At 47.5% G+C, this 23,686-nt stretch overlaps 2 protein-coding genes and 1 long non-coding RNA gene across 3 annotated transcripts; 2 read left to right on the forward strand and 1 right to left on the reverse strand.

Annotated features, from left to right (window-relative positions):
• The first annotated feature begins 3,491 nt into the window (after nt 1–3,491).
• Nucleotides 3,492–10,917, forward strand: LOC140609198 (uncharacterized). The gene is made up of 3 exons (XR_012011132.1): nt 3,492–3,631; nt 5,387–5,584; nt 10,659–10,917. It is a non-coding gene; the product is annotated as an uncharacterized lncRNA (long non-coding RNA).
• An 845-nt stretch (nt 10,918–11,762) lies between these two features.
• On the reverse strand, nt 11,763–17,018 carry GCC1 (GRIP and coiled-coil domain containing 1). The gene is made up of 2 exons (XM_072784440.1): nt 15,573–17,018; nt 11,763–14,659 (listed from the first exon to the last, which is right to left on the reverse strand). The coding sequence occupies exons 1-2, from the start codon at nt 16,602–16,604 to the stop codon at nt 13,364–13,366; spliced, it is 2,328 nt and encodes a 775-aa protein (XP_072640541.1). The 5' UTR covers nt 16,605–17,018; the 3' UTR covers nt 11,763–13,363.
• Nucleotides 17,019–19,906: 2,888 nt separating this feature from the next.
• ARF5 (ARF GTPase 5) lies at nt 19,907–23,077 on the forward strand. Its single transcript, XM_072784458.1, has 6 exons — nt 19,907–20,120; nt 20,646–20,726; nt 21,079–21,188; nt 21,774–21,845; nt 22,373–22,498; nt 22,602–23,077. The coding sequence occupies exons 1-6, from the start codon at nt 20,054–20,056 to the stop codon at nt 22,686–22,688; spliced, it is 543 nt and encodes a 180-aa protein (XP_072640559.1). The 5' UTR covers nt 19,907–20,053; the 3' UTR covers nt 22,689–23,077.
• Nucleotides 23,078–23,686: the final 609 nt, after the last annotated feature.

The following is a 23,686-nucleotide window of genomic DNA, read 5'->3' on the forward strand; positions in this document are numbered from 1 at the left end:
GTAAGATAGAATTAATGATCTTTTCTGTCATATCTCTTCTTTAATGTGATGACTTTTGTGAGCTTCCTCCTTCTAATTGCATAAAACAAGGAAAGCACTCTGCTAAGAAAAAATGGGCAACTAAATAATGATGAGTCAAAATCCACCTAATTAAGCCATGAGTGCCAGAGCTGAGCCCAGAGCTGCTTAGGGGCACACTTCTAATCATTACTGGATGTCTCAAAAACAAACTGTGCATGAATATACCAAGGGAAACGGCCAACATTATCCACCCAAGCATCTTCATCCACACATTCCAGCATGTTAGCATCCTTAGTGATGGAATAGGATGACTTCACACCATGTTTAAAAATAAACTTAAAAAAATAAAAAATAAATAAAAATAAAAATAAACTTTATTATGTGGATTCTCATCCCATCTCCCCAGCGTACTTCTGGACCCACAGACACTTTAAGTTTTTTTTTTGTGTTTTTTTTTTTAATGGCCATTGGACCATTGCAGACTTTTGATCTTTCCCGTGATTTCATGGAGGTGTTTCCTGGCCTAGACTCTGACCCGAGGTAGCTAAAGTGAGCCACGAGGGAGTACAGACAAAGCTCGGGACCATGACTCACACAGGAGGTTCGAGGCTCATCACCCTGCTGAGGTATGCCAAGAGCAAGGGCAAAAGGACATCATTATAGAGAAGAAGGGCAGAGCTTCATGAATAAAGGAGATTAAAGACAGCGGAAGAGTGCTTTTCTCTCCACTTAGGAGACTCTGAAGGGCTCAGCCTGGTCTGAGGGCAACACCAGGTGACCAAGAAGAGTAGCCTCTAAGTCAGGGCTAAGATCTGGAAAGCCACTAAGGTGGCTGGAACGAGCTATTAAACACATTATACTTTAGCCTATGATTTCCTTAAATGTGTATTTTTGTGCCCTTAAACCACCTTCTATCATAATAAAAGTTAGCATGGACAAGCTTTGACAATCTACTGATTGCATCATTCCTACACTCAACACATGTAGGAATTTTACTTTGCATGAGTTTTACTTCCTTCAAACTTGTTCAATATTTATCTTTTAAATCTTCATGAAAACTCTTTATGACTTCTTTATTTCAATAGAGGGCGGGTCTGTGGCTCTAGCTGAGGGAAGACACACATCAATCCAGTGCTTAGAAACACCCTGATTCACAAGTGGCTGGTACCCCCCATGGGGAAACCTTGCATTGACCTATGAAGCTGGAGCTCAAGGAAGAGTCCTGAACTGGAGCACAGGTTTAGGGGCCATGTGGTGGGGGCAATCAGTTAGGAAATTGGATGGTCCCCCAAGAGAGTTGTAGAGTGATGACAGAAGATCAAATACAGAACTCAAATGAACTACAACATTTTCAAGCAAGTGGGGGAGGCAATTAAGTCACAGAGATACGAAGAGAGGAAGTCAGAGGAGAAAGAAGAAAGAGGTGTTGCTTTCTAGGAGAGAAGTTTGGGAAAGGGATGGTTCATAGTGTCCGAGACTGTGGCCACACTATGACCATCATGTGGTCAGAGGTCACAATGATCAAGCAGATCTAGGATCTGAAAAGAGAGGCATGAATGATCTGAAAAATTTCTGCATGAAGGTGTGGGATGGGTAACCCCTAGAGAAGAAAATGTGGGCATATCCCATGGAACCACTAGGCAAAGTTTTTAGGAGGAATTTACACCTTTTGGTTCTTTCAAATAATGGGACAAAGATTTCACAAGGAAATCCCATGCAGGCAAGCCTTCACTGTGGGGAGTAGAAGGTGGGGGTAACCTATATTATCATCTATACTAATTACTCATAAATTTTTGGATCATGTTGGGGCTCACAATTATAAGGCTCCAGCTTCAGGCTTCTGGCCTGCCAGGGACCAGGAATCACCCCAGCTTGAGGCCCGCCAAGCGTAGCTGGTGCTATACACCCTCCCAGCACCATCCCCATCAGATGTCTGGATTTCCTTAGGCCGCCAGAACAGAGAACCACAAGCTAGGTCACCTAAAACAGAAAGGTATTCTCTTTCAATTCTGGAAGCCACAAGTCCCAAATCAAGTGTCGGCAGGGCCATCATCCCTCTTCCTGCCTTCTGATGGCTCCTAGCAATCCTTAGTGTTCCCTGGCTTATGGGTACATCACTCCATATTCTGTCTCCAACTGTACATGGCCTTCTCCCATCTGTGTGTCTCCTCTTGTTGTAAGGACAAAAGTCATTGGATTAGGGCCCACTTGAATCCTGTATGACCTCATCTTAAGTAATTATACCTGCAAAAACCCTATTTCCAGTTACAGTCACCTACTAAGGCTCCAAATAGATGTGAATTCAAGAGATACTATTCAGCCCATTACACTAAATAGGTAAGCACCTGCCTAAGAAAACCGGTCACCACTTGAGGGGTAGGACAGCCTGCCAAGTCATTTCTCTCCCCTTCCTCTACCTCTTCAGTCCCTCTTTTTCCTTAGCAGCATCCCCCAGGGAGGTGGACAGAGGCATCTGGTTGGCCAGGCTGTCTACCTCTAACAGCTTGTCATAAGAAGTATGCTGACCCATTGTGCCCCCAGTCAGAGATCTTGGAACCTAGAGCTTCTGAACTCACTTCTGAATGACCCAGTTACATGGCTTACACACCCCAACCTTTGCTCATTCTCACACTAAACTCACGAGTTTGGCACAAAGCCTGGCAACACTTTCAGCTCCTGACCTTTGGCTCTGCTGTGGATGCAAAACTTACCTGAACTCCCTGACATGTGTCCTCATGGGTCAGTCCTTTCCTAACAGCCATTCGGACATGGCCCAGGATTACAACAGTCACTCGTCCTTCAAGGCCTCATCCCCTCTAGGACCAGAATGTGCACTTCTGCTCCAGTGTTCTCATCTTCCTATCCTTTCACCCAGGATTTTAAAGTCCTGTCTTTTATACACAGGTAAATGGATCTTTTCCAGGCTACACTGATGATTCAAGTGGTATCGATAACTAGCATTTAAAGAAGTCAGATGGGGGGCACCTGGCTGGTTCAGTCGGCGGAGTATATGACTCTTGACTCAGGGTTGTGAGTTTGAGCCCCACATTCGATGTAGAGATTACTTAAACATAATAATAAGTCTTTTAATAAATAAATAATAAAGAAGGATGACATTCTTTAAAATAGTCTGGCCAATGCAGAGCTAAATTCTCTGATGGGAATGGGGACATTATATTTGGGTATGATTTAATGAAGTCTTAATTTTAGAATAATTTTAGATTTACAGAGAATTTTCAAAGACAATATAGAGAGTTTCCACATACCTCAAACTCAGTTTTCCCTATGATGAACATCTTAACATTATGGCATATTCGTCCCAATTAATAAAGCAGTATCAATACATGATTATTAACCAAGGTCTATACTTGATTCCTATTTTCTAGTTTTTACCTAATGTCATTTTTCTGTCCTAGGGTCCCATCCTGGATACCATGCTACTTTTAGTCATCATGTCTCCTTGCACTTCTGGCTGTGACCATTGGGACTCTATCTTTTACGATAGTTCCTCCATCTCAGGCTAATCTCTATCCATCTCCACACTACCTAGACTCCTGGGATCTATGAATATGGGGAGAAAGGTCATAGGGACAGACATGAGTCACTCAAGGTAACACATGAAGTCTAATCCAATCTGCACTGTTGACAAAGGCCTATTAGAACAAGTGAGATAACTCTTACAGTGATGTCAGAAATAGTACTTGAGGAGTCATGGCTTTGGCAGTTATTCCCTGTGACCTCCTTATTTGCTACAAATGAAAGTTTCTTTGTGTGTGACAACTCCAAAAGAGAAAAAGCAAGCAAGCAAGCAGGCAGGAGGAATACTTGGTTTGTACAGCACAAGAAGAGAAATAAGAGACAGATCAAGAATAAAGCCACAGGGCTGTTAAGAGGATTCCAAAATATGTGTTAATGAGGAACTCTCTATCACTGGGGACTGGAGGGAGGACAAATGTCCTGAGGGCCCAAAGCAGGGTCAGCCAGGGAGTGCAGACAGGCACTGCTAGTTCACATTCCCCCCGTGGAGATTAGGGACACAGGCATCCTTAAGATTCATCCTCCTCCAGTCAGTCACATAGTGGCCAACAGTGATCTATCAGGCTCACAGAGCTCCTCCCCTGTGCCATCAGGGCCAAGGACTCTCAAGGACATATACTCCCTTGAACCAGAAGTGCCTCCCACATGGGGACACCATCAGGATACGGAGAGTGAACCCTATTCCATTCTGTGTCCATCAGCACATTCTCTATTTTATCTCCATAGGGCCCAGAAAAGCCAGCTCTCTCCCTGACGAGGGCCAGGTCAGCCTCTCATAGTAAATATCCTCCTATTTGTAGGAAGGAGATCTAATACATGGGAAAGAAAGGGGCAACCACTCTGAGGCCTAGAGAAGGAACTGGGGGGGTGGGGAGCAAACAACTAATGGGAGAAACTTTTCCAATCTCTTCTCCATGTCCTCTAATTATTCATCACTCATTTTGCCTCCCTAGCCCTCCTAGCATGCTTTTAGTAACTTTATTGAGATACAATTCACATATAAAACAATTTACCCACTTAAAGTGTACAATTCAACAGCTGATGGAGTTTTTAGCATATGCACAAAGCTGTTCAACCATTACTAATTCCAGAACATCACCTCCAACATAAACCTTGTGCTTAGCTGTCACTTCCATTCTTCCCTTCCTGCTCCCCAGCCCCTAGCAATGACTAATCTACTCTCTGTCTCTATAAATGTATGTGTCCTGGACATTTCATACACATGGAATCATGCAACATGTGGCCTTTGTGTCTGACTTCTTTCACTTAGCATAATGTTTTTCAAGTTCTTCCATGCTGTAGCGTGCATCAGTACTTCCTTCCTTTTTATGGTTGAATAATATTCCATTGTGTGGATTATACATTTTGCTTATCCATTCATCAGACGGCAGGCATTTGGGTTGTTTCCACTTTGTGGCTATTATCTGTATTAAGAGACATTAATATACAAGTTTTTGTATGGAAGTGTGTTTTCAATTCTCTTGGATATAAACTTTGGAGTGTAACTTCTGAGTCCTATATAACTCTACGTTTAACTTTTTGAAGGGCTTCCAATGACTACACAAACTCTTTCACAAGAACAATAAATGAATTTCTCTGCTATTGAAGCCAGTGTTCTTTTGGGTTTTGATATATGCACAATTAAGCCTCATTATAACTGGTATCCTTGGCCATTAAATCTCTAGTATTTTATAAATGGGTACATATATATGCTTTAATTCCCACAGTGTGTCTTGTCTGCTCAATAAGACTGAAGGCAATTTGAAAATGGAAATCATGTTCTTATCTTTTTTTTTTTTTTTGTCTTATCTTTCTTCTTCTGTCACAGAGCCCATTATTGTGTCATGCCCAAGCAGAATTAATTTAAATACTTCTGGATATATGCATGGATATGGGGAACACAACTAGGTCTAAAGAACAGATAGAAGAGCTATGGATGAACCTTGAAAACATTATGTCAAAAAAAAAAAAAAGAGAGAGAGAACAGATAGAAGAGAGAATCATCAGTCTTCTTCCACTATGAATGGTGAGAATTTCTTTCCTCTGCCATCAGGAACTGAGCTGTACCTTCTATCTTTTTAATTACGGAACACTTTATGTTTTCTGTTGAAATTTATTTGAAGAGACACTAGGTGTTGCTGGTTTCCCATGAAAAAGAATATCGCTAGGAATATTCCAGTAGTACTGGAAGCTTTTATTACCAAGAAGTTAGAGAGAATTTTCATTTTCCATTTCTGCTCGCTAAAATTCTTTCCACGTAAAATATTTACCAAATATATACTGTGGTAGGCAGAATAATGTCCACCACAGATGTTCATGTCCTAATTTCTAGAACCTGTTAGGTTATATGGTAAAGGGGAATTAAAATAGAGAGATGATCCTGGATTATCCCAATGACCTAATGTAATCATGGGGTCTGTAAGAGTGCAAGAAGGGAGGCAGAAGAGTTAGAGGAAGGTGTGACTCTGGGAGAAAGGTACACAGCAATGTCACATCTCTGGTTTTGAAAATGGAGGAAGGGGACCATGGGAAAAAGAACGCAGACAGCCTCTAGAAGCTGGAAGAGGCAAGGAAATGGCTCCTCCCTCCAGCCTCCAGAATGGAATAGAGCCCTGTGGACACCTTGATTTTAAATTTTTAATTTTATGTTTTTTAAAAAAGATTTATTTATTTGAGAGAGAGAGGGAGAGAGACAGAGAGAGAGAGAGAGAGAGAGAGAGAGAGAGATGGTGAGCACAAAGACAGAGGGAGAGGGAAAGGGTCTCAGGCAGATTCTGCACTGAGCATGGAGCCTGTTGCAGGGCTCAATCCCATGACCCAGAGATCATGACCTGAGCCGAAAGCATGAGTCAGATGCTCAACTGACTGCACCATCCAGGTGCCCTCAGCCCTGTCAGGTTTTAAATGATTTTCCAACAGGATTTGAAATGGCTTTTTAACATTCACATGTATTCCGCTGTATAGCTCAGCCACTGTTTTCCATATTTCCATAATGAAACTCAGTCTACCTTGAATTCTCTGACATCCCTCCACTGGCTTTCTCCTCCTTTTCTGGTTGTTCTTGTCTGTCTCCTTGTGCCTATTTCACTCTGCCTGTTTTCTAAATGTCAATGAAACATATAATATTAATGAAACATTACAGGATCCATCCTAGGGTTCTTGCTGTAGAAGAAACACAAGTATGGAATGGATGGATAATGCAAAAACACTGTGTGGAAATGGATCGGAATTAGAGATATCAGTGTGAGCTCATGATGTATAAAGTGTGTATTGCATATGTGTATAGCCACATGTGTACGTGTGTCTATGTATATACATTATATGCATACATTTCCCAAGTCTGCCTACCTAAAAGCAAAGATACCCCAGTAACAATGAACTTCCATCACTCCCAGATATTGGTTTCTAATACCAGTCTCCACTAATAGGAACCAAGGATCCCCAGAGAAATAATTGATTTCATGACTGGGGTATAGAACTCAGAAGATGAGCCAGAAACACATTTTTTGCCAGAAATGATGGGGGAATGACACAAGAATATGGGAGTTTGAAGGGACTTTGACCAAATCTGAGGAAATTTGAGTTAAAATAATTAAGTAAAATAGTGAATTATAAACTGTGGAAAAATAGGAATCCATCAGTTCATACTAATAATAAATAGATAAATAAACTGTTAAATAAACAACGGAGAAGGCAAGGCTCTTGCTTAGAAAATATCAAAGACCAAAAGATAAATGCTAGAGTTGAAAACCATTTTGCAACCATCACAGCCAATAGAGTAATGATTGGATTATCATTGGTTGATACTAAATTTAGAAGGGAAGCTTTGATAAGGAGCAGGATATCTGCAGGGACTTAAGGCATCTCCCCATAGATTGCTTATTGGTAGCAAGGCAGAAAATATTAACTACATAGTGAAGAAATCAGATATCTGTGTGGGCACCACAATCAATATCATCAATGAAGGACAAATGGATACAATTTGCCTCTAGATGTGATATTCTGAGATCACATCACTTGTATAATATGCTGGCAGGGAATGTATAACCAGCCATCGAATCATAAAGAAATTTCTATTAAGGGGAGGCAGGGAGCTGTATTATCTAAAAATGCCTCTGTTGTAAAAGATAATGAAAAGGTGAGGAACTATCCTAGATTAAAGAAGACTAAAGAGATAAAGCAACTAAATGCAATATGTGATCCTTAACAAGATCCTTTACAAGACGAAGAAAAATTCTATGAAGAATATTATTGGGTTAATTGACAAATTGGAATGCAGATGGTGGACGAGGTTATAGAATCCTATGAGACTGGTATTTTCAGCCTCTTTTCCATCCAGTCAGCTCTGTATTAAGCACTCAGTAAGTGCCAGGAATGAGAAGTCCTAATAGTACAAAGATGAATAAGGCATGGGGCATGACATTGAGGAATTTACAGGCTAGTCAAAGACACAGAGAAGTAAGTTTAAAAATAAAAATACAAGAGGGGCACCCGACAGCATAGTCAGTTAAGTGTCCAACTCTTGGTTTTTGCTCAGGTCATGAGATCGAGCCTGCCTAGGACTCCGCACTCAGTGCAGGGCCTGCTAGGGAGCCCTCTCTCCCTCACCCTCTGCACCCGCGCCACAACTCCCTCCCTAAAAAAAATAATAATAAAGTACAGGAAATCACTGTACCCAAGGTCAGTATGAAAAAAAATCGCAAGGGACCTCAGAGAAGGAAGCACTGCACATGGCTAAGTATCAGAGAAATCAGCATGGAGGAAGTGACATTCCAGCCAAGCGTGAAAGGGCAGGAGCATCCAGGCTGGGATGGCACTGGGGGAAGGACCTTGAGGTAGAGAGAATGGTGTGGAGGATCCCAGTTTCAGGAAATGGAAACTGACCAGGTGACCCAGCGAAGGCCTGCAAACCCAACATGAACAAGCTTGGCCTCCAGACGCCTTCCAATCGCAACTCAGCTGACTAAAGCCACATGCTGGGCAGATAGGCCAGTGGAGTATGCAAGCTGCCAGGATAGGATCCCCAGGAAGGGTCTGTGATACTGTCTAGACTGAAGCTGTATTTTCAGACACCTGATAGCTGCTGAATTAAGATAAAGACAAGGGACCCTACTGTAAATACTAACCTCCAAAATATTTTGACGGGGGACAGCACGGCCTCAGATAAACATGTTTGCATTCCAATTCTGCCATTACCAGCCCTGGGCCTTTGGCAATTCGTCTCATTTTGCCAAGCCTCCATGTCCTCCTTTGCAAAATAGATACACTTCACAAGATTGGTATGATAAGTAAATAAAATAATGTAGGGGAAATGTGAGCAGTCTGCTTCCTAGCAGGCACTCCACAAAAGGCCATTGCTTTTTTTGTTTTTTGTTTTAAGATTTTATTGATTTATTCATGAGAGACAGAGAGAGAGAGAGAGAGAGAGAGAGAGAGAGGCAGAGACACAGGCAGAGGGAGAAGCAGGCTCCATGCGGGGAGCCTGACGTGGGACTCGAATCCCGGGTCTCCAGGATCAGGACCTAGGCTGAAGGTGGGGCTAAACCACTGAGCCACCCGGACTACCCCAAAAGACCATTGTTATTTCTACTTTTTGCTTACAGCAAGATTTGTGGCTAAGAAACACTGGACTTAAATCCAGAGAGCTCAGTCTAACCCCCATTCTGCCACCTAAACACTCTGGGTGCTTGGCACCGACTTTGTTTTGGGTACTGGGCTGGTTCTTTTTTTTTTTTTTAATTTTATTTATTTATTTATGATAGTCACACACAGAGAGAGAGAGAGAGAGGCAGAGACATAGGCAGAGGGAGAAGCAGGCTCCATGCACTGGGAGCCCGACGTGGGATTCGATCCCGGGTCTCCAGGATCGCGCCCTGGGCCAAAGGCAGTCGCCAAACCGCTGCGCCATCCAGGGATCTCCCTGGTTCTTTATATACTTAGTTTTTCTTTAAGATGAGGACAGAACCCTGAAATAGGTGGTATTACCCCCATTATAAGAAACTTAAGTAATATTAATTTGTTAAGGTCACAGAACTGACAGGAGATTGGATTGAGATTTCAACCCAGAATGTGTGAACCTAGTTCCTTGCTCCAAAACCATCAACCTGGGGTAACCAGGCTGCCTAGAGAAGCATGGAAAGACAGAGGGGGAGGAAGTAAAAGGAACTGAAGATTAGTGACCCATTCATTAGTGTTCTATTTTTAATTCCCCAAGCTGTTTTCCTTCCTTACTAGAGGTCATAGTTGGAACCACAACAGCAATAGTTGATACCCAGCCCTCCTTTTGTTTTGTTAGTGATCCAAGTCCTAAAAATTAGCAGTCATCTAGAACCTGGGGGAGAGGACAGCTTTAGGGCTCTTTATAAGGAACCAATGTCGCCTGTTTAACTCTACAGCGTAGCAACATTGCTTGACTGCAATTTATGGCTGGAGACCTTCTCCCCATTTGAACCAACCCAGTTCAACCTAGCGATCCATCTCTCCATCCCTGAAGTCACCTGTGGAGATAGGCCCTGACCCTCACAAGTCCTAAGAAAGGACACCCAGATTGAGCAGGTGTTGGGTAGCCAAACCTGTTTCAGACATTTCCAGTTATGTGACCTTGGGCAAATTTAACATCTCAACCACCCTCTCTTCATCTGTAAAAATGGGAGGATAGCAACATGTATGTGGAGTAAATGATATAATGGGTGTGAATGGCTTGACACGGTGCTGGTACACTTGGCAAGTTACCAAACACAACCCTGTAGTGGCAGCTTCTCAAGACAAGGCCAAGAGCCCTAGAGTTCTGGGTAACAGATGGGGATTTACATCTGGGGCATAATTATATGGCTATCTGCTCCCCAGAGAGGAGATCCCCAACAAGAGAGGAGAGAGGAGGAGGAAAGCTGAGAGCCCTTAGAATAATCAACTTGCCTTCCTGCCCCCTTCTCCCTGCATCTGTTCTCAGCAATCCTCCCAATTTGTGTGGTAATAAATAAAGTTGTCTCATTCCTTTAGTGACACACCTCATGTACTGTCCGATATAAGGCCAGGGGAAAACTTATTTTTCTCTGTATCTGATTCCAATTCTTTTCCTCTCTCTCCCTTTCCTTTCTCAGAGTATGCAGTAGCACTGGAAAACCAGTCAGGCAACTGGAAAACATATTTGGGAGGAAAATGTGGGGAGACAAAGAACTTGTGTTCTTCTGAAAGGTAGGAAGGGACCATGCCTTTTCCACTTCAGTAGGGAGTAGTCATGGGCTTATAAATATCAGTACTTAAACAATTATTTATCAGAACTTGACTTGCTTCTTTGCCCCTGTGGTGTCTTCTCAAAAATAAAAAGCATAGGAATGATTGATTAGTCCTAGGAAAACAGCTATGACTATGGATCTTTCTGTGCTGTCCAAAACCACCTAGAAATAACAATAAAAATATATGCTACATTTGAGGGGATCGGGTTAATTAAGACAATTAAATGATTATGATTTTAGTTTAGTTTGAAATACTCAGAAATTTTTCTAGGATACTGTGAACCATGATTTGAAGCATAATAAAGCATTCAATACGCTGATTATTTCTAAAGTTTCAAGCAGCAATTACTTAAGTTTCAAGCCCATTCACCAAACCTAGGAGAAAGCTTTTTCTAGTGTAGCTGCTTATTTACAGCCTTGTAGCACAAACACACACACGTAATTCCAGGCTGAAAAATTTGTTTTGTAATTGAGGTAAAGTATTGAGACATTCCTCTCTAGATTCAAGCTCATGGATTTCTTTTTAAGATTTTATTTACTTGGGACACCTGGGTGGCTCAGGGCGTGATCCCAGGGTCCTAGGATGGAGTCCCACATTGGGCTCCCTGCAAGAAGCCTGCTTCTCCCTCTCCCTGTGTCTCTGTGTTTCTCATGAATAAATAAATAAAAGCTTTAAAAAATTTTTACTTAAGAGAGATAGGGAGAGAACATGAGCAAGGGGAAGGGGGCAAAGAAGATGAACAAGCAAACTCCCCACTGAGCACAGAGCCGGATGCAGAGCTCCAACCTCAAGACACTGAGATCACAACTTGAGCTAAAATCAGATGTTTAACCCACTGAGCCACCCAGGTGCCCCTCAAACTCATGGATTAATATATTATCTCCATCCTTTTTATTCACCATTTATATTCACATTCTGTGTGTATGCGTGTGTATGTATGTGTGCATCTCATTAAGAAAGCATAGAGGTCAGGTTGTTCAGATTTAATGATTCCATGATCTGTTATCATTTGAACACATCACATCTGCTTCATTAAGTCTGCTGTTTGTAGACAGTCCAAGGTACCCAGCCTCCCAATTAGAACATGTAAGCAAAGTCTTCTGCTATCCCAAACCTACACAAATCAGATTTCTATGATGAAATAACAGAAAGATACATGTTAGTCCAGTCAGTGGTAAAGCATTGGTCTTTAGGGTCCAAAGATCTCTATGCCAGCAAGAGCAGATGAGGGAAAGGATAGAATAGAGGAACTGATACTGTCTCAACCGAACTTTCTTGAGTCCCTTCTTTCCAGATTGCCTGAGGTCCCCTTTCTTTATGCGCAGATCAAATCTACTTTCACAAGACCAAACATTAAAAAAAAAATAAAAACAGAAAGGAGGAAAATTTGTAGTAACACATGTGGGGAAGACGAGGATTGTGTACTGAAACTCTATTACCCCCTAAAGGAGTTGGCAAAACACCCTGGTGACAGCAACCCATGAATACCCTGGCTTGCAGGGACTGGAGATTTAGCCAGAATGCTACTCACGGGTCAGCTAGCACCCCAGCTCCTCCTAAACTTCCACCACTCTCTTGGGAGGGTCACAGCAATCTGCAATCAGCAAATCTTCCTCCTCTTCTCTGTCCCTACAAAGCCACAGAAACAGCTGAGGGGTGGGGGGGATGGTGAGGAGGCTGTAAATCTCTGAGGTAATTCTCTGTATCCAGACAGGATCAGTTTCCCAATCGGACCCCTCTCTATAAGAAGCCAGGATTTTTTTCTTAATGGAAGTTCAACACAGAGGAAAGCTAGCAAAATCATTCACTCACAGTCTCAGGCCAACCTGAGGCAGACAGGTGAAGGCAGGGTCAAATGCAAGAGGCCTCCGATAACCCTATCCAGGGCGAAAAGCAGGTTACTCAGGAAATGCCTAAGACGGACGTGGTGCTCAGAGCCTTCTACAGGATGGACACAGTGGTGTGTTTTGTCCAGACCGACCAGGCCATACCTAGCCCCAACTAGACCAAGCTTCCCAGTTCCAGAATGGAAAAATCTGTGGACAACAGCAGACAATCTGTCACTATTTCAAACTTCTTGGTCCCTCTCTCCAGCCTGGATTTATGTCCCCAGAAAATTGGGGCAGCAGTGGACCAGACTTGGACTATGATGAGATGGGGAGTAAACAGCTGGTCCTTGTGGGGGTTTAGAAATAACTGAACTCCCTTTGGAGTCACATTTACTCCTGGTTCTGGGCTAGGAGCATAATACTAAAACAGAAAGTCTTATTTTAAAAGATTCCCACCACTTCCCCAACTTTGGCACCTCCCAGTCTTCATCTCGCCACCCTGTCCCCCTCACAAGCACACCACCCGAGGAAATCTTGGGGACATTTCCAGTATTTCTAGGGCCCAAGGACAATGTGGCCTTAATGGCGTTTGGCAGAAAATCCCACCCCACATTAAAGACTCTCCCAGTTCAACACAGTGAAGAAAAAAATTGATAATGTAATAGAAGAGGCAGTAGAAACAGAGTCTGTCCCTTCCCACACAGGAGGCACAGCAATGTCGGGAGTTAGTGAAAAGGGTATCATCTCTTGCCAGAAGGCCACCAGCTACTACCAGTTGGAAGCCGCATGATCACTTGTTTCTCCTCGGGACTGAAATGCAAGATGGTCAGGATGGCTGTGAGCGTCTGCCGGCGGCCCAGGGTGTCGGGCAGGGTCAGGAAGCGGTAGATGATGTTTTTGAGGTACTCCAGGTTGGCTCCCTCCCTGCTCTGGTCCCTGATATTCTTCTCAATGTGGCTCTGTAGGGCTCCGACCCGCTCACGGTGCCGCTCCCCCTCCTCCAGCAGCCGATCCTGCAGCTGATGCACCTCCACCTCCAGCCTGTGTTTCTGCTTCCTCAGTGATGTGATCTCCACCTCCTTGCGGGCCAGCTGCTCCGCATACAGGAAGAACGTGGGCTCGTTGGCTGCAGCCAGCTGCAGTGCCTGCGTCAGGCTATCTGGGGCAGACACATCGGCAAGCTCTCCGGGCCCCCCGCCCCCCACGGGGCTTCTGCGCCCTGGCAGCCCAGAGGACAAGGCTGCAGAGCGCAGCTGCTCCAGCTCCAAGTCCTTCTCAGCCAGCACAGCCAGGGCCCGATCCCGCTGCTTGTGCAGCTCTTCTTCGAGTTTCAGCGTGCGGTCCCTGAAGTCCAGCTGGCTCCGCTCTAGCTCCTGCCGGTGGAGATGCTGCAGCCGGGCCAGCTCCTGCTTCCAGTCCTCAGCCTCCTGCTGGTGCTGGCGCTCGAGCTCCTCGCAGGATAGCCGCAATGAGATATACTTCTCCTTCAGTTCTGCAAGCTGTTCCTGGGCCTCCTCCAGCTCCTTGGCCAGATTACCGTCTTTGGTGTTCTTGCTCTTGAGGACCACCTGGGCCCTCATCTTGTACCTCTCAAACTCCTCCTTTAGCTGCTTCAGCTCCTGTTGGTAGTAGAGCACGGAAGCCTTCTCCCCGTCAGCAGCCTCTGAGCTGGGCATGATCTCCAGGTCACAGAGCTTCTCCACATCCAGGGTCACCTGGCTTTTCCTGGCTGCCACCTGCAGCAACCTCTTCAGCTTCTCCATCTTATCCTTCAGGACATTGACATCCAGACTGGACTCTTCTCCATGGCTATCTAGAGGGGACCGGCTGGAGGCTGCCAGAGCCAGTGTCTTGTTCTCCAGATCCAGCTGCAGAATACGCTCCTTTAGCTTCTGGATGGCCAGCTGGTCCTTCTGCTTGGCTTTCTCATAGGTGCCCAGTAATTCAGACACCTCAGATATTTGATTCTCCAGGGCCGCCACTCTCTGCTCTTCTACCTCAGATTGCTGCCGCAGTTGATCTTCTGCAAGGGCTGTCTGTAAAACAAAGGAACAGATGGAAATGCATCCCCAAAAAGCCACAAATGCCTATAGCAAACTGAGAAAGCAGGAGAGGGGAGCAAAAGGGTCATGGGATTGGGATGACCTAAAAAGAATGGAAACTGGGGATTTTTCTATTGATCTGGATACTAACGAAAGTTCCTATAACCCGTTTGGGTTCTGCTCCCAGAGGTACGTTATACCAAACAATATTAAGAACCTCTGTAAATCTGTTGTTCTGCTTTAGTGCTTCAGTTTCTCCTACCATAAACAAGGCTCACATACGAAGCGTATTATCTTTTTTTTTTTTTTCGAAGCGTATTATCTTTATCATGTTTCCCCAAATCCTACTAAGAAATCACATGACATTCTTTTCCTCTCCCAATATTCTCAGAAGTTCACAACTCAGTTGGATCTCTCTCCACACTGAAAGGAGCACTGTAAAATAGCACATCTTTCCTAAACAGGCAAACTGTTGAGAAGCAATTATAAGAGGGTACTTCTGAGAAGATTCCTTTTGCACCTCCTGATCCCCCAGGCATATACCACTACCTAAATAATACATACACCCGTAGGCATACACACTCCTTTCACCGCACAGCTGCCACTCTAATGCTCCACAGAGCACAGCTGGTAAGATGCCACTGCCCAGAAGTTCAGAGGCGTCTGGCTCCAAACCAGCCTTACACTAATAGAGTCCACATCCTGTTGGAAGTGCATTCTGTGGATACTGTCAACACCCCACGGAACAGATTTTCCAGGATTTCCCATATTTCCCAGTGCAACACTCTGAATAGCATCAAAAATCAACAGTGCAGCCACTTAATTCTAATTACCAAAGGAGAAAAAACCCTAATGTTTTCCACTTCAGGCTAAATGACTAATGTTTGAAGGACATGACAATAATTACCTTTCTCATTTCCTGCTGCAACTGAGCCTGGAAATGGCTCTTAAGGCAAGCGGCCTCTTCCTGAAGCTCCTGCAGCCGAGGGTCTGGCCGATTCTTCTCTTCTCGAAGAGCTTGTAGCTCACCTTTCAAGTCCTCCACCTCACGGGTCAGCTGCTTGGTCTGCAGTTCAAACCCTTCCATCTGACCGGCTGCATATGCCCGCCCCGCCAGGACCTCTCGGGTCTCTTCCAGCCGAAGCTCCAAGTCCTGGCGCTGAGTCCTCTCCTCCTGCAGCAGTTTCTGGAGCTCACGAAGCATCACAGCATGGTCACTCTGCTCTTGGGCCCGATCATGCTGCTGGGTGATAAGTCGGGCTTTGGTTTCTGCTATCTGCTCCTGCAGCCCCTTCAATTCTCCCTCCAGACGGCCCCTCTCCTCCTCTGCCTTTTTACTGGTATCCTCTAAGTCCTGTTTCATCTTCTTCTTGTCAGCCAGGTAAGAAGCTTCCATGCGAGACTTCTCCTGGGTGACTGTAGCCAAAGAGCTGGTCAAAGTAGCCAACTGAGTCTTCAGCTGGTGCAGCCGTTTGTCCACTTCTCCACCCCCAGATGCTCCATCTCCACTGCTACTGCTAACGCCACTCTCTGATCCGCTGGCTTCTTCGGACTTTGGAGGTGGTGGGCCACGAGCCAGCCTGTCATCCTCTACCCCAAACTCACCCTTGGTGCTGGTGAGACTGGCCGCAGTATCCAAGCTCGTGGCTGTCCCAGTGCTATCTTCGCTGTGAGTGGAGCATCGGTCATCCGCAGAGTCAGGGAAAGAGAGGCCTGGAGGCTGGACGCCTGTGAGGCCCACATCCGCCTCGTGGGACACCGACAGCACCTTAATGCTGGCCTCTAGAGCCTCCTTCTCTTTCAGTAGACTTTTATAGGCGCGGACCACATCCTTGAGACGTGCCTGGTACTGCAGGAGCTGCTTCTTCTGCGTCTCAATGGTCTCCAGCAGGTCCTTCTTGCTCGGTCCGCCCCCGAAATTCATGCCAAACTTCTCCATGTTCAGGACGGGTTGCTCGACGTCAGTCAGAAGAGGCCCGCGGAGACCTTGGCGGGGGCAGTAAACGACAGGGACGGAATGTCCCCGAAGCCGCACACCCGCTCCTCCCCGCTGTCGGAGACCGGATGCAGAGCGCTGGGCAGCCGGGCAGAAGCGCCCGCGGGGTCCCAGGCACCGAGGGCGGGGGCGGGTCCGATCCTAGAGGCGGGGCGACGCGGGCTCCAGGAGCACACGGCGGAGGTCGCCTGTACTGTCCCAGAAGCCGCCCCACGCTCCGCGCTCGCCCAGGCCACAGCAGTCCCGGCCGGCCCTCAGCCCACGGCCGGCCAAGAGTTTAAACGGAGCGCAATCCCATCCCCACTTCCTAACCGCAGTTGCCAGAGAACGGCGCTTCCGGGTCCGCTGGAAGTGACGACACGTGACGCAGCTGGCCCCGCCCCCCAGGGGGCGCGTGGCGGGTGGAGTTACTTCGGCCGGTGGGTGGGAGGCGGCCTGTTCAGAGCTCAGTGCGGCTGCGAGCGCCGGACCACCAAGCCCGGATTCCGGAGTGATAATGGTATGGTGGGGGCGCCTGAGCCCACCCTCGGGCTCCGATGAGCGAGGAGCAGTGCGCAGCGTCACGCTGGGTCCTCCTCAAACACCCGGATGAGCGACGCTTCCCCACATTTAGCTCTGTCGCTAAAGATCAACAAGTAAGACTCCCACTTAGACCACGAAAACTGTAAGCCTTGATAGGACAGTTTTGGCACCTATTAGGTATATAGTATAAAAATTATTAGCACATTGGGCAGCCCGGGTGGCTCAGCGGTTTAGCGCCGCCTTCAGCCCAGGACGTGATGCTGGGGTCTGGGGATCGAGTCCCACGTCGGGCTCCCTGAAGGGAGGCATGGAGGCATGGAGCCTGCTTCTCCCTCTGCCTGTGTCTCTGCCTCTCCCCTCCCCCCCCGCCCCCCGCCCCGTGTGTCTCTCATGAATAAGTAAGTTTTAAAAATAATAATCTTTAAAAAAATTATTAGCACCTTTCCTGAGTTCTGCTGAGTTGATTCAACAAATATCTGTAGAGAGCACCCTATGGCCATGACCCTCATCGTATGTGCCAACTGTATTCCAGGACCTTCACGAGAGTTTTGATATTAAGCCCTTGGAGTTATTCTGCTCAGTGGATGGAAACATGAGACACAGGTTAAATAACATGCCCAAGGTCACACAACTAGGAATTCTACCTATATGTGTCTAACTCTCACCAAGTGCTGCTCCAGGTGACCACTCTGAAGAGATAAGGTCCTGTCCTCAAGGTGCTTCTTCTATCTAGTGTTACAAACACAAGTCCTGCTCTGATACCAGTATGTATGGGGATTTTCAAAGTGACATGGAAGTGAAGAGGAGGGCGGCCTGTCTAGGGGAGGCAGAGAATGTTCTCAGGGAAAATACTCAGGGATTTGAAGCATGAGTAGCAATTGTCCATCTAACTAAAGATGAGGGAAACAAGCATTCCTGGTAGAGGGGAAAGATTGCAACAGACTCCTACAGCATCAGAGAGGCTGGTTTACCCAGGAAGCATTGAGAATCATTTCATGGCAGTAGCTTAGGGTATGTGAAGGAGGTGGCAACAGATGGGGCTGGCACAATAGGTGGAGACAAATTAAGGCCTTTCGATTTTATCTTGGGTGCTAAGAAGACACTAAACAATTTTAATCTTGAGTGGCATCATCCAGACTTGTAGGACAGGTTGAAGATACCAAGGGGCAGCCGACTGGTAAGGACACTATTTTTGTCCTAAGGAAGAGGATATGGTAATGAAATAGGGCAATGACAATAGGGCAAAGGAAGAAGCTAATTAAAAGAGCTAAAAAAGCTGTAGAACTGACCTGACTCGGTCACTAGTTATTATATCGAGACTCTTTTAAATGCACTCTTCAACCTTGTAAAAAGCCTTCTTAGGAACGCAAGTCTATGGCTGAAGAGTAAAGGAAAGTCATGGACTCACTCATACCTAGTGCCCAGAGTCTGTTCTCTTTACAGACTTTTCAGGTCAGGATGGGGCAGACCCTGGAGGTCTATTCAGACCTAATTAGTTTCTTAGTGGCCCAGATAACATCCAGCTGCACCATACAGACATACAGATATATTATCATTTTAATCTTCACCATAACCTCATTAGATAGGGCAGATATTAGTTTCCTTCTGTAGAAAATAAATGAGTTGTGAGGATTGAAGCTAAACCCTCCAAAAGAGGGGGTGGGTGGGGACAGAACTGAGATTTGACTGAGACCTGGAACAATGGTCCATAGTGGGCATTCAATATTTGTTGAGTGACTGAATGAATAAAGGTTCTCTGACTCTCAGCTCCCCTCACCATGTCCAGTCCCTAAGCAATTGATCCTAGAAGCCTCCTGGCAATCCAGTTTCAAATTGCTTGTCCTTGCTCCACTGAGCAGCCTATTAGTCCATTCAAACCAGCAAGTACTGTATTTATTGAGCATATATTAGGTGCCTGGCACTGACCCACTCTCAACCATAGACACAATTTAAATTAATTCCTGTCTTGCTATTTCCCCCTTGGTTGCTGAGTGGGAAAATTACTTACGAAGCACTTTGAGTCTAAAGCCACAAGAGTTTCATAAATTCCTGGATAGGTGTGCATTAAAAATCCGGGTTCCCAGGTCTCTGGCAAAGTGAAGAAGCTTCAGAAAAGCTGCCTGGATCTACTGAAAAGCATTGTGCCCGGGGCCATCGACGCAAAGGCGTTGTTGTCCAGCATGCAGGACAACATGCTGATTGCAAAACCAAGAAGGCCAGCTAGCGCTTGGACACCCTTTTTCCACCACCTCTCTTTCTCACTCCTCTCGAGATTCTACAGTCACTTGAACTACCTGCAACGCTCAAAGCCCCTCTCTGGGCGCTGAGGGGCCAAAGCAGACTAAGACGCATCACAGAGCTTCCGCTCCCCTAGGAGGGTGGTGCATACAGTGGATGGTGCTAGTTCGCTAGAGCTAACTAAACCAGAAAGCAGGGTGGGCTGGACGCGACAAACCAAAGCCCGAGAGGCCGGCCACTTAAGCTGAGGGTCAGGGGCCGTTGGGGAGCATTGTAAACTTTCCTCGGCCCCGCACGGGCTGCCGGTGAAGCAGCCACAGATCTGCCGGCCCTCGAGAAACGAGGGGAAACCCAGACCCTTCCCCTCTTTAAGCCTGCGCGGGACGCGGCGAGCAAGCGGAGACTCGCTGAGCTTCAGATTTAGCCCGAGCGGGAGCCTGGGGGCGGGGAAGGGGCGGGGCGGGGGCGGGGCCCGGCCGGGGGCGGGGCCGCGATGACGTAGGGCGGGCCGGGACGCGCGGAGGCGGCGGCGGAGCCTCCTCCTCCTGCTGCTGCGCCCCATCCCCCAGCGGCCGGCCGGTTCCAGCCCGCACCCCGCGTCCGAGCCCGCACCCCCTCCCCCGGGCCCCGCCATGGGCCTCACCGTGTCCGCGCTCTTTTCGCGGATCTTCGGGAAGAAGCAGATGCGGATCCTCATGGGTGAGGCAGATCAAGCGCGCGGCCCGGACCGGAGCGTCGGCCCCCGCGCAGCCCTCCCGCCCCCGCGTCCCTCCGAGCCCAGCTCAGCCGGGTCTCTGAACCCGAGTCACCCGCCGCCTAACCCCCCTGCGGTCACTGCTCTCGGGCGGGTCGCGATCTGCAGCGCCGACCCCGGGGCCTGAGCCCGGGAGCTGCGGGCCTGGGTGGGGTGAAGCTCCCTCCGCCCCAGCCAGGCTGGTAAGAAGGGAGGATTCCGCCCTTGGAGACGACTTTTAAGAGGAGCGCAGCCCTCCTCCTCGACCCCTTACCCCTACCCCTCTCCCGCCTCTCGCCCGCTTCGGGGCACGAGTTGGTGCTCACCACCCAGACTGCTCTCAAGGCCTCGAAGGTGGAGGACAGCGCGCACCTGCAGGCGCTAGGGCTCTCCGCCCCAGTCTCCATCAGCTGTCCTGGCCTCTCCCCTTCCCTGATCTCTAGAGGGCTCCCTCGCTCCCGTCTCCATCCCTATGCCCCTCTCCGTTGCAGTTGGCTTGGATGCAGCTGGCAAGACCACAATTCTGTACAAACTGAAGTTGGGGGAGATTGTCACCACCATCCCCACCATAGGTGAGTTCTGAGGCGAGGCGGGGAGGAGCGGGAGGCTGATGGGAGGCCGCCTCAGGGGCTGCTCCCCATTCTGCCTGAGGCCCTTATCTCCGTGCAGTGAGCTGACCCTGACACCAGACACTGCCACCTGAGAAGTGGGTCACAGTTACCTTTAGTTGCTGGATGGTGCCGAGGCAGGGTGAATGTGACCTAGCCCCGCCTGGTCTGTGGACTGCCGGTCCTCTGCGGTTCTGTTCCCATGGGACTTCGTCGTTGCCTTCTGGTTTTATATGTCTCTGATGAATCCACCCAGATTTAATGAGTTCCTTTCTTTCAGGACTTTGTTCTCATATTTTTTCCCCATTATCTCCAGGCTTCAATGTGGAAACAGTAGAATACAAGAACATTTGTTTCACAGTCTGGGACGTGGGAGGCCAGGACAAGATTCGGCCTCTGTGGCGGCACTACTTCCAGAACACTCAGGTGGGGTGGGGCTCCCCAACCCCCAGAGAAAAGGTGTTAGAGCTCCAAACCAAGATGTTGGCATAGGCCCCCAAGCCAGGAAAAAAAAAAAAAAACCTTAACCTCCTTCTGTTCTCATCTGTAGGCTTGCTTCTATTCATCCTTCAGAAATGGCCATAGTCTTCTGAGACTTAGCCACCTTATGCATCTCCTGAGAAGCAGGGATCTGAGGCCATGTGGCCTCGTTTATTTATTTATTTTTAAAGTAAGCTTTCACCCAATGTGGGCCTTGAACTCACAACTCCGAGATCAAGAGTTGTATGCTCTACTGACTGAGCCAGCTGGGTGCACTCATGCTGCCTCATTTAGCTCTGGTCTCATCTTTCCCTGTTCCCTTGCACTTCTTCTAGCTACACTGCTTGCCTGAGGGCAGAGTCTGTATCCTTCGCAGGGTGTCGCCAGTTTGTGCCAGCATGTCTGCAGAACCTTAGTGAAAATTTACTAGATGAGAAGGTTTAGACACAAAGATGGGGAAAAGAGAAAGAGCCAGACTAGGCTATGTCCCAGGTGAGAGTGATTGCTTGTCTTTTCTTCCTTCCCACCCAGGGCCTCATCTTCGTAGTGGACAGTAATGACCGAGAGCGGGTCCAGGAATCTGCTGATGAACTCCAGAAGATGGTGAGCACCCAGAGCCCTGGTTGCTGAGCCCTCGTTGGAGACAGATCTCTGAGATCTCTGTGCTAACATGAAAGTCAGGAAATAGCTTACAGGCTTTGAATGTCTCCCTTTGTGGATGCAGACACAAGGAGTATCTCACCCTGTTTTGAATTTGAGTTGGGTGAAAGGCATATGACTGACTTTTTCCTTGAATTTTCATGTCTTCATATCTGAGAAGTTGGTGGGGAAAGGAGGAATTATATGTGGTGGAGAGAAATATCATCTTACATTCTTGTTTTCCCATTTGGAAATGTCATTTTGACTAGGGCAAGTCATTAGAAAAAGGGTCTTTCTGGATATAAGTCCAAATGGCTCCAAGCTGATTTATGACTCTGTCTTGTGTTCAGCAGTAGACTACGCAGTATTACTTTTTTTTTTTCCCACAAATCTGGTAGGAGGTAGGAAAGGGTGCTCCCCTACACAGTGGGGAAGAGGAAGCCTGGAGACTCCGCTAGGACTCCAGACTCCATCCCCTTCACCTCCCTCAGCTGCAGGAGGATGAGCTGCGGGATGCGGTGCTGCTGGTGTTTGCCAACAAGCAGGACATGCCCAACGCCATGCCTGTGAGCGAGCTGACCGACAAGCTGGGGCTGCAGCATTTGCGCAGCCGCACGGTGAGGGTGCTCCCTCTCCCAAGGGAGCCACAGGCTGGGGCGGGAAGTCAGGGCATCCCCTTTTCTTCCTTGCTGCTGATCATTCTTTCCTTTTCCCCCGCAGTGGTATGTTCAGGCCACCTGTGCCACCCAAGGCACAGGCTTGTATGATGGGCTCGACTGGCTGTCCCATGAGCTGTCAAAGCGCTAACCAACCAGGGGCCGGCCCCTGCTGCCCAGAAGCTCCCGCGTGCATCCCCGGGACAACCAGATTCCCGGACTCCTCAGGCGGTGCCCTTCCCTCCCACTCCTCTCCCACAGACACAGGCCTCTGCTCCTGCTCCTGCCTGCATGTTGTCTCTGTCATCTGAGCCTGGAGTCTCACTCTCCGGGCACGGAGGGGTCTGCTCTCCTGCCTGCTCGGACTGTGGAAGGGACTTCCAGGGCTGAGGCCCTTTCTTCCAGAGGAGGAGCAGGGATCTGGGTTTACTTTTGTTTTTTCCATTTTGGGTGTACCCTTGGGGCCAGGTGGGGAGGGGAGGTGAGGGCTCCGGGTGGTGCTATGATGGATATTGAGTAATAAATTTGCTGTGGTTTCTACACAGTGTTGTCTGTAGCCTAGAATGGGGGGGGGGGGTGTTGTTGGGTACAAAGAGACAATATGATATGGGGGAGACTCAAAGCAGCTAAGGCTGTGGCGCCAACCCTCCCACCAGCGTGCCTGCGGACACACTGCTGCCTTCATATAGCTCAGCTTCACCCTCCTTATTCTCGAGGGTACAAGTACCTCAGGTACCACATTCCCTCCCCAATTCCAGGGGAGCTTTGTTGAGAGTAAACAGGCTCTACCTTCGTGAATCTGTAAATCCCATACATTCTGTTCCTCTCTATCTCCTAGCTACTTAGAGCAGTGGTTCTTAATGATTACTATGAACATTAATACGGAGGAGGAGGGGGAATATTTATTAAAAATACGGTCCTGAGGTGTACTTCAAGAAATATGATTCATAAGGACTGGTCTGAAGCCCAAGAATCTGAATCTTTAAAATTACACTGGTGATTGTGTCACTAGTAGTCTCTTAGCCTTATTTTATAAAACATTGGTAGGACCCTTTTAATCCTTGGGGGTGAAAGCTCCTCACTGTGCACTGGACCTCCTACCTGGGAAGACACCCCTGCCCTGTACTACCACACCCCCACCACGGAGGC

This window comes from Canis lupus, chromosome 18, assembly GCF_048164855.1.
Source record: "Canis lupus baileyi chromosome 18, mCanLup2.hap1, whole genome shotgun sequence".
Taxonomy (NCBI): domain Eukaryota; kingdom Metazoa; phylum Chordata; class Mammalia; order Carnivora; family Canidae; genus Canis; species Canis lupus.

Bases quoted from the DNA above. Each gene is read 5' to 3' on its own strand.
- GCC1 (XM_072784440.1), bottom strand. From the start codon at position 16,604: ATGGAGAAGTTTGGCATGAATTTCGGGGGCGGACCGAGCAAGAAGGAC. The intron at 14,660-15,572 runs GTAATTATTGTC...TTTGTTTTACAG, and splicing joins TGCAGCAGGAAATGAGAAAG to ACAGCCCTTGCAGAAGATCA.
- ARF5 (XM_072784458.1), top strand. From the start codon at position 20,054: ATGGGCCTCACCGTGTCCGCGCTCTTTTCGCGGATCTTCGGGAAGAAG. The intron at 20,727-21,078 runs GTGAGTTCTGAG...CATTATCTCCAG, and splicing joins CACCACCATCCCCACCATAG to GCTTCAATGTGGAAACAGTA. The intron at 22,499-22,601 runs GTGAGGGTGCTC...TTTCCCCCGCAG, and splicing joins AGCATTTGCGCAGCCGCACG to TGGTATGTTCAGGCCACCTG.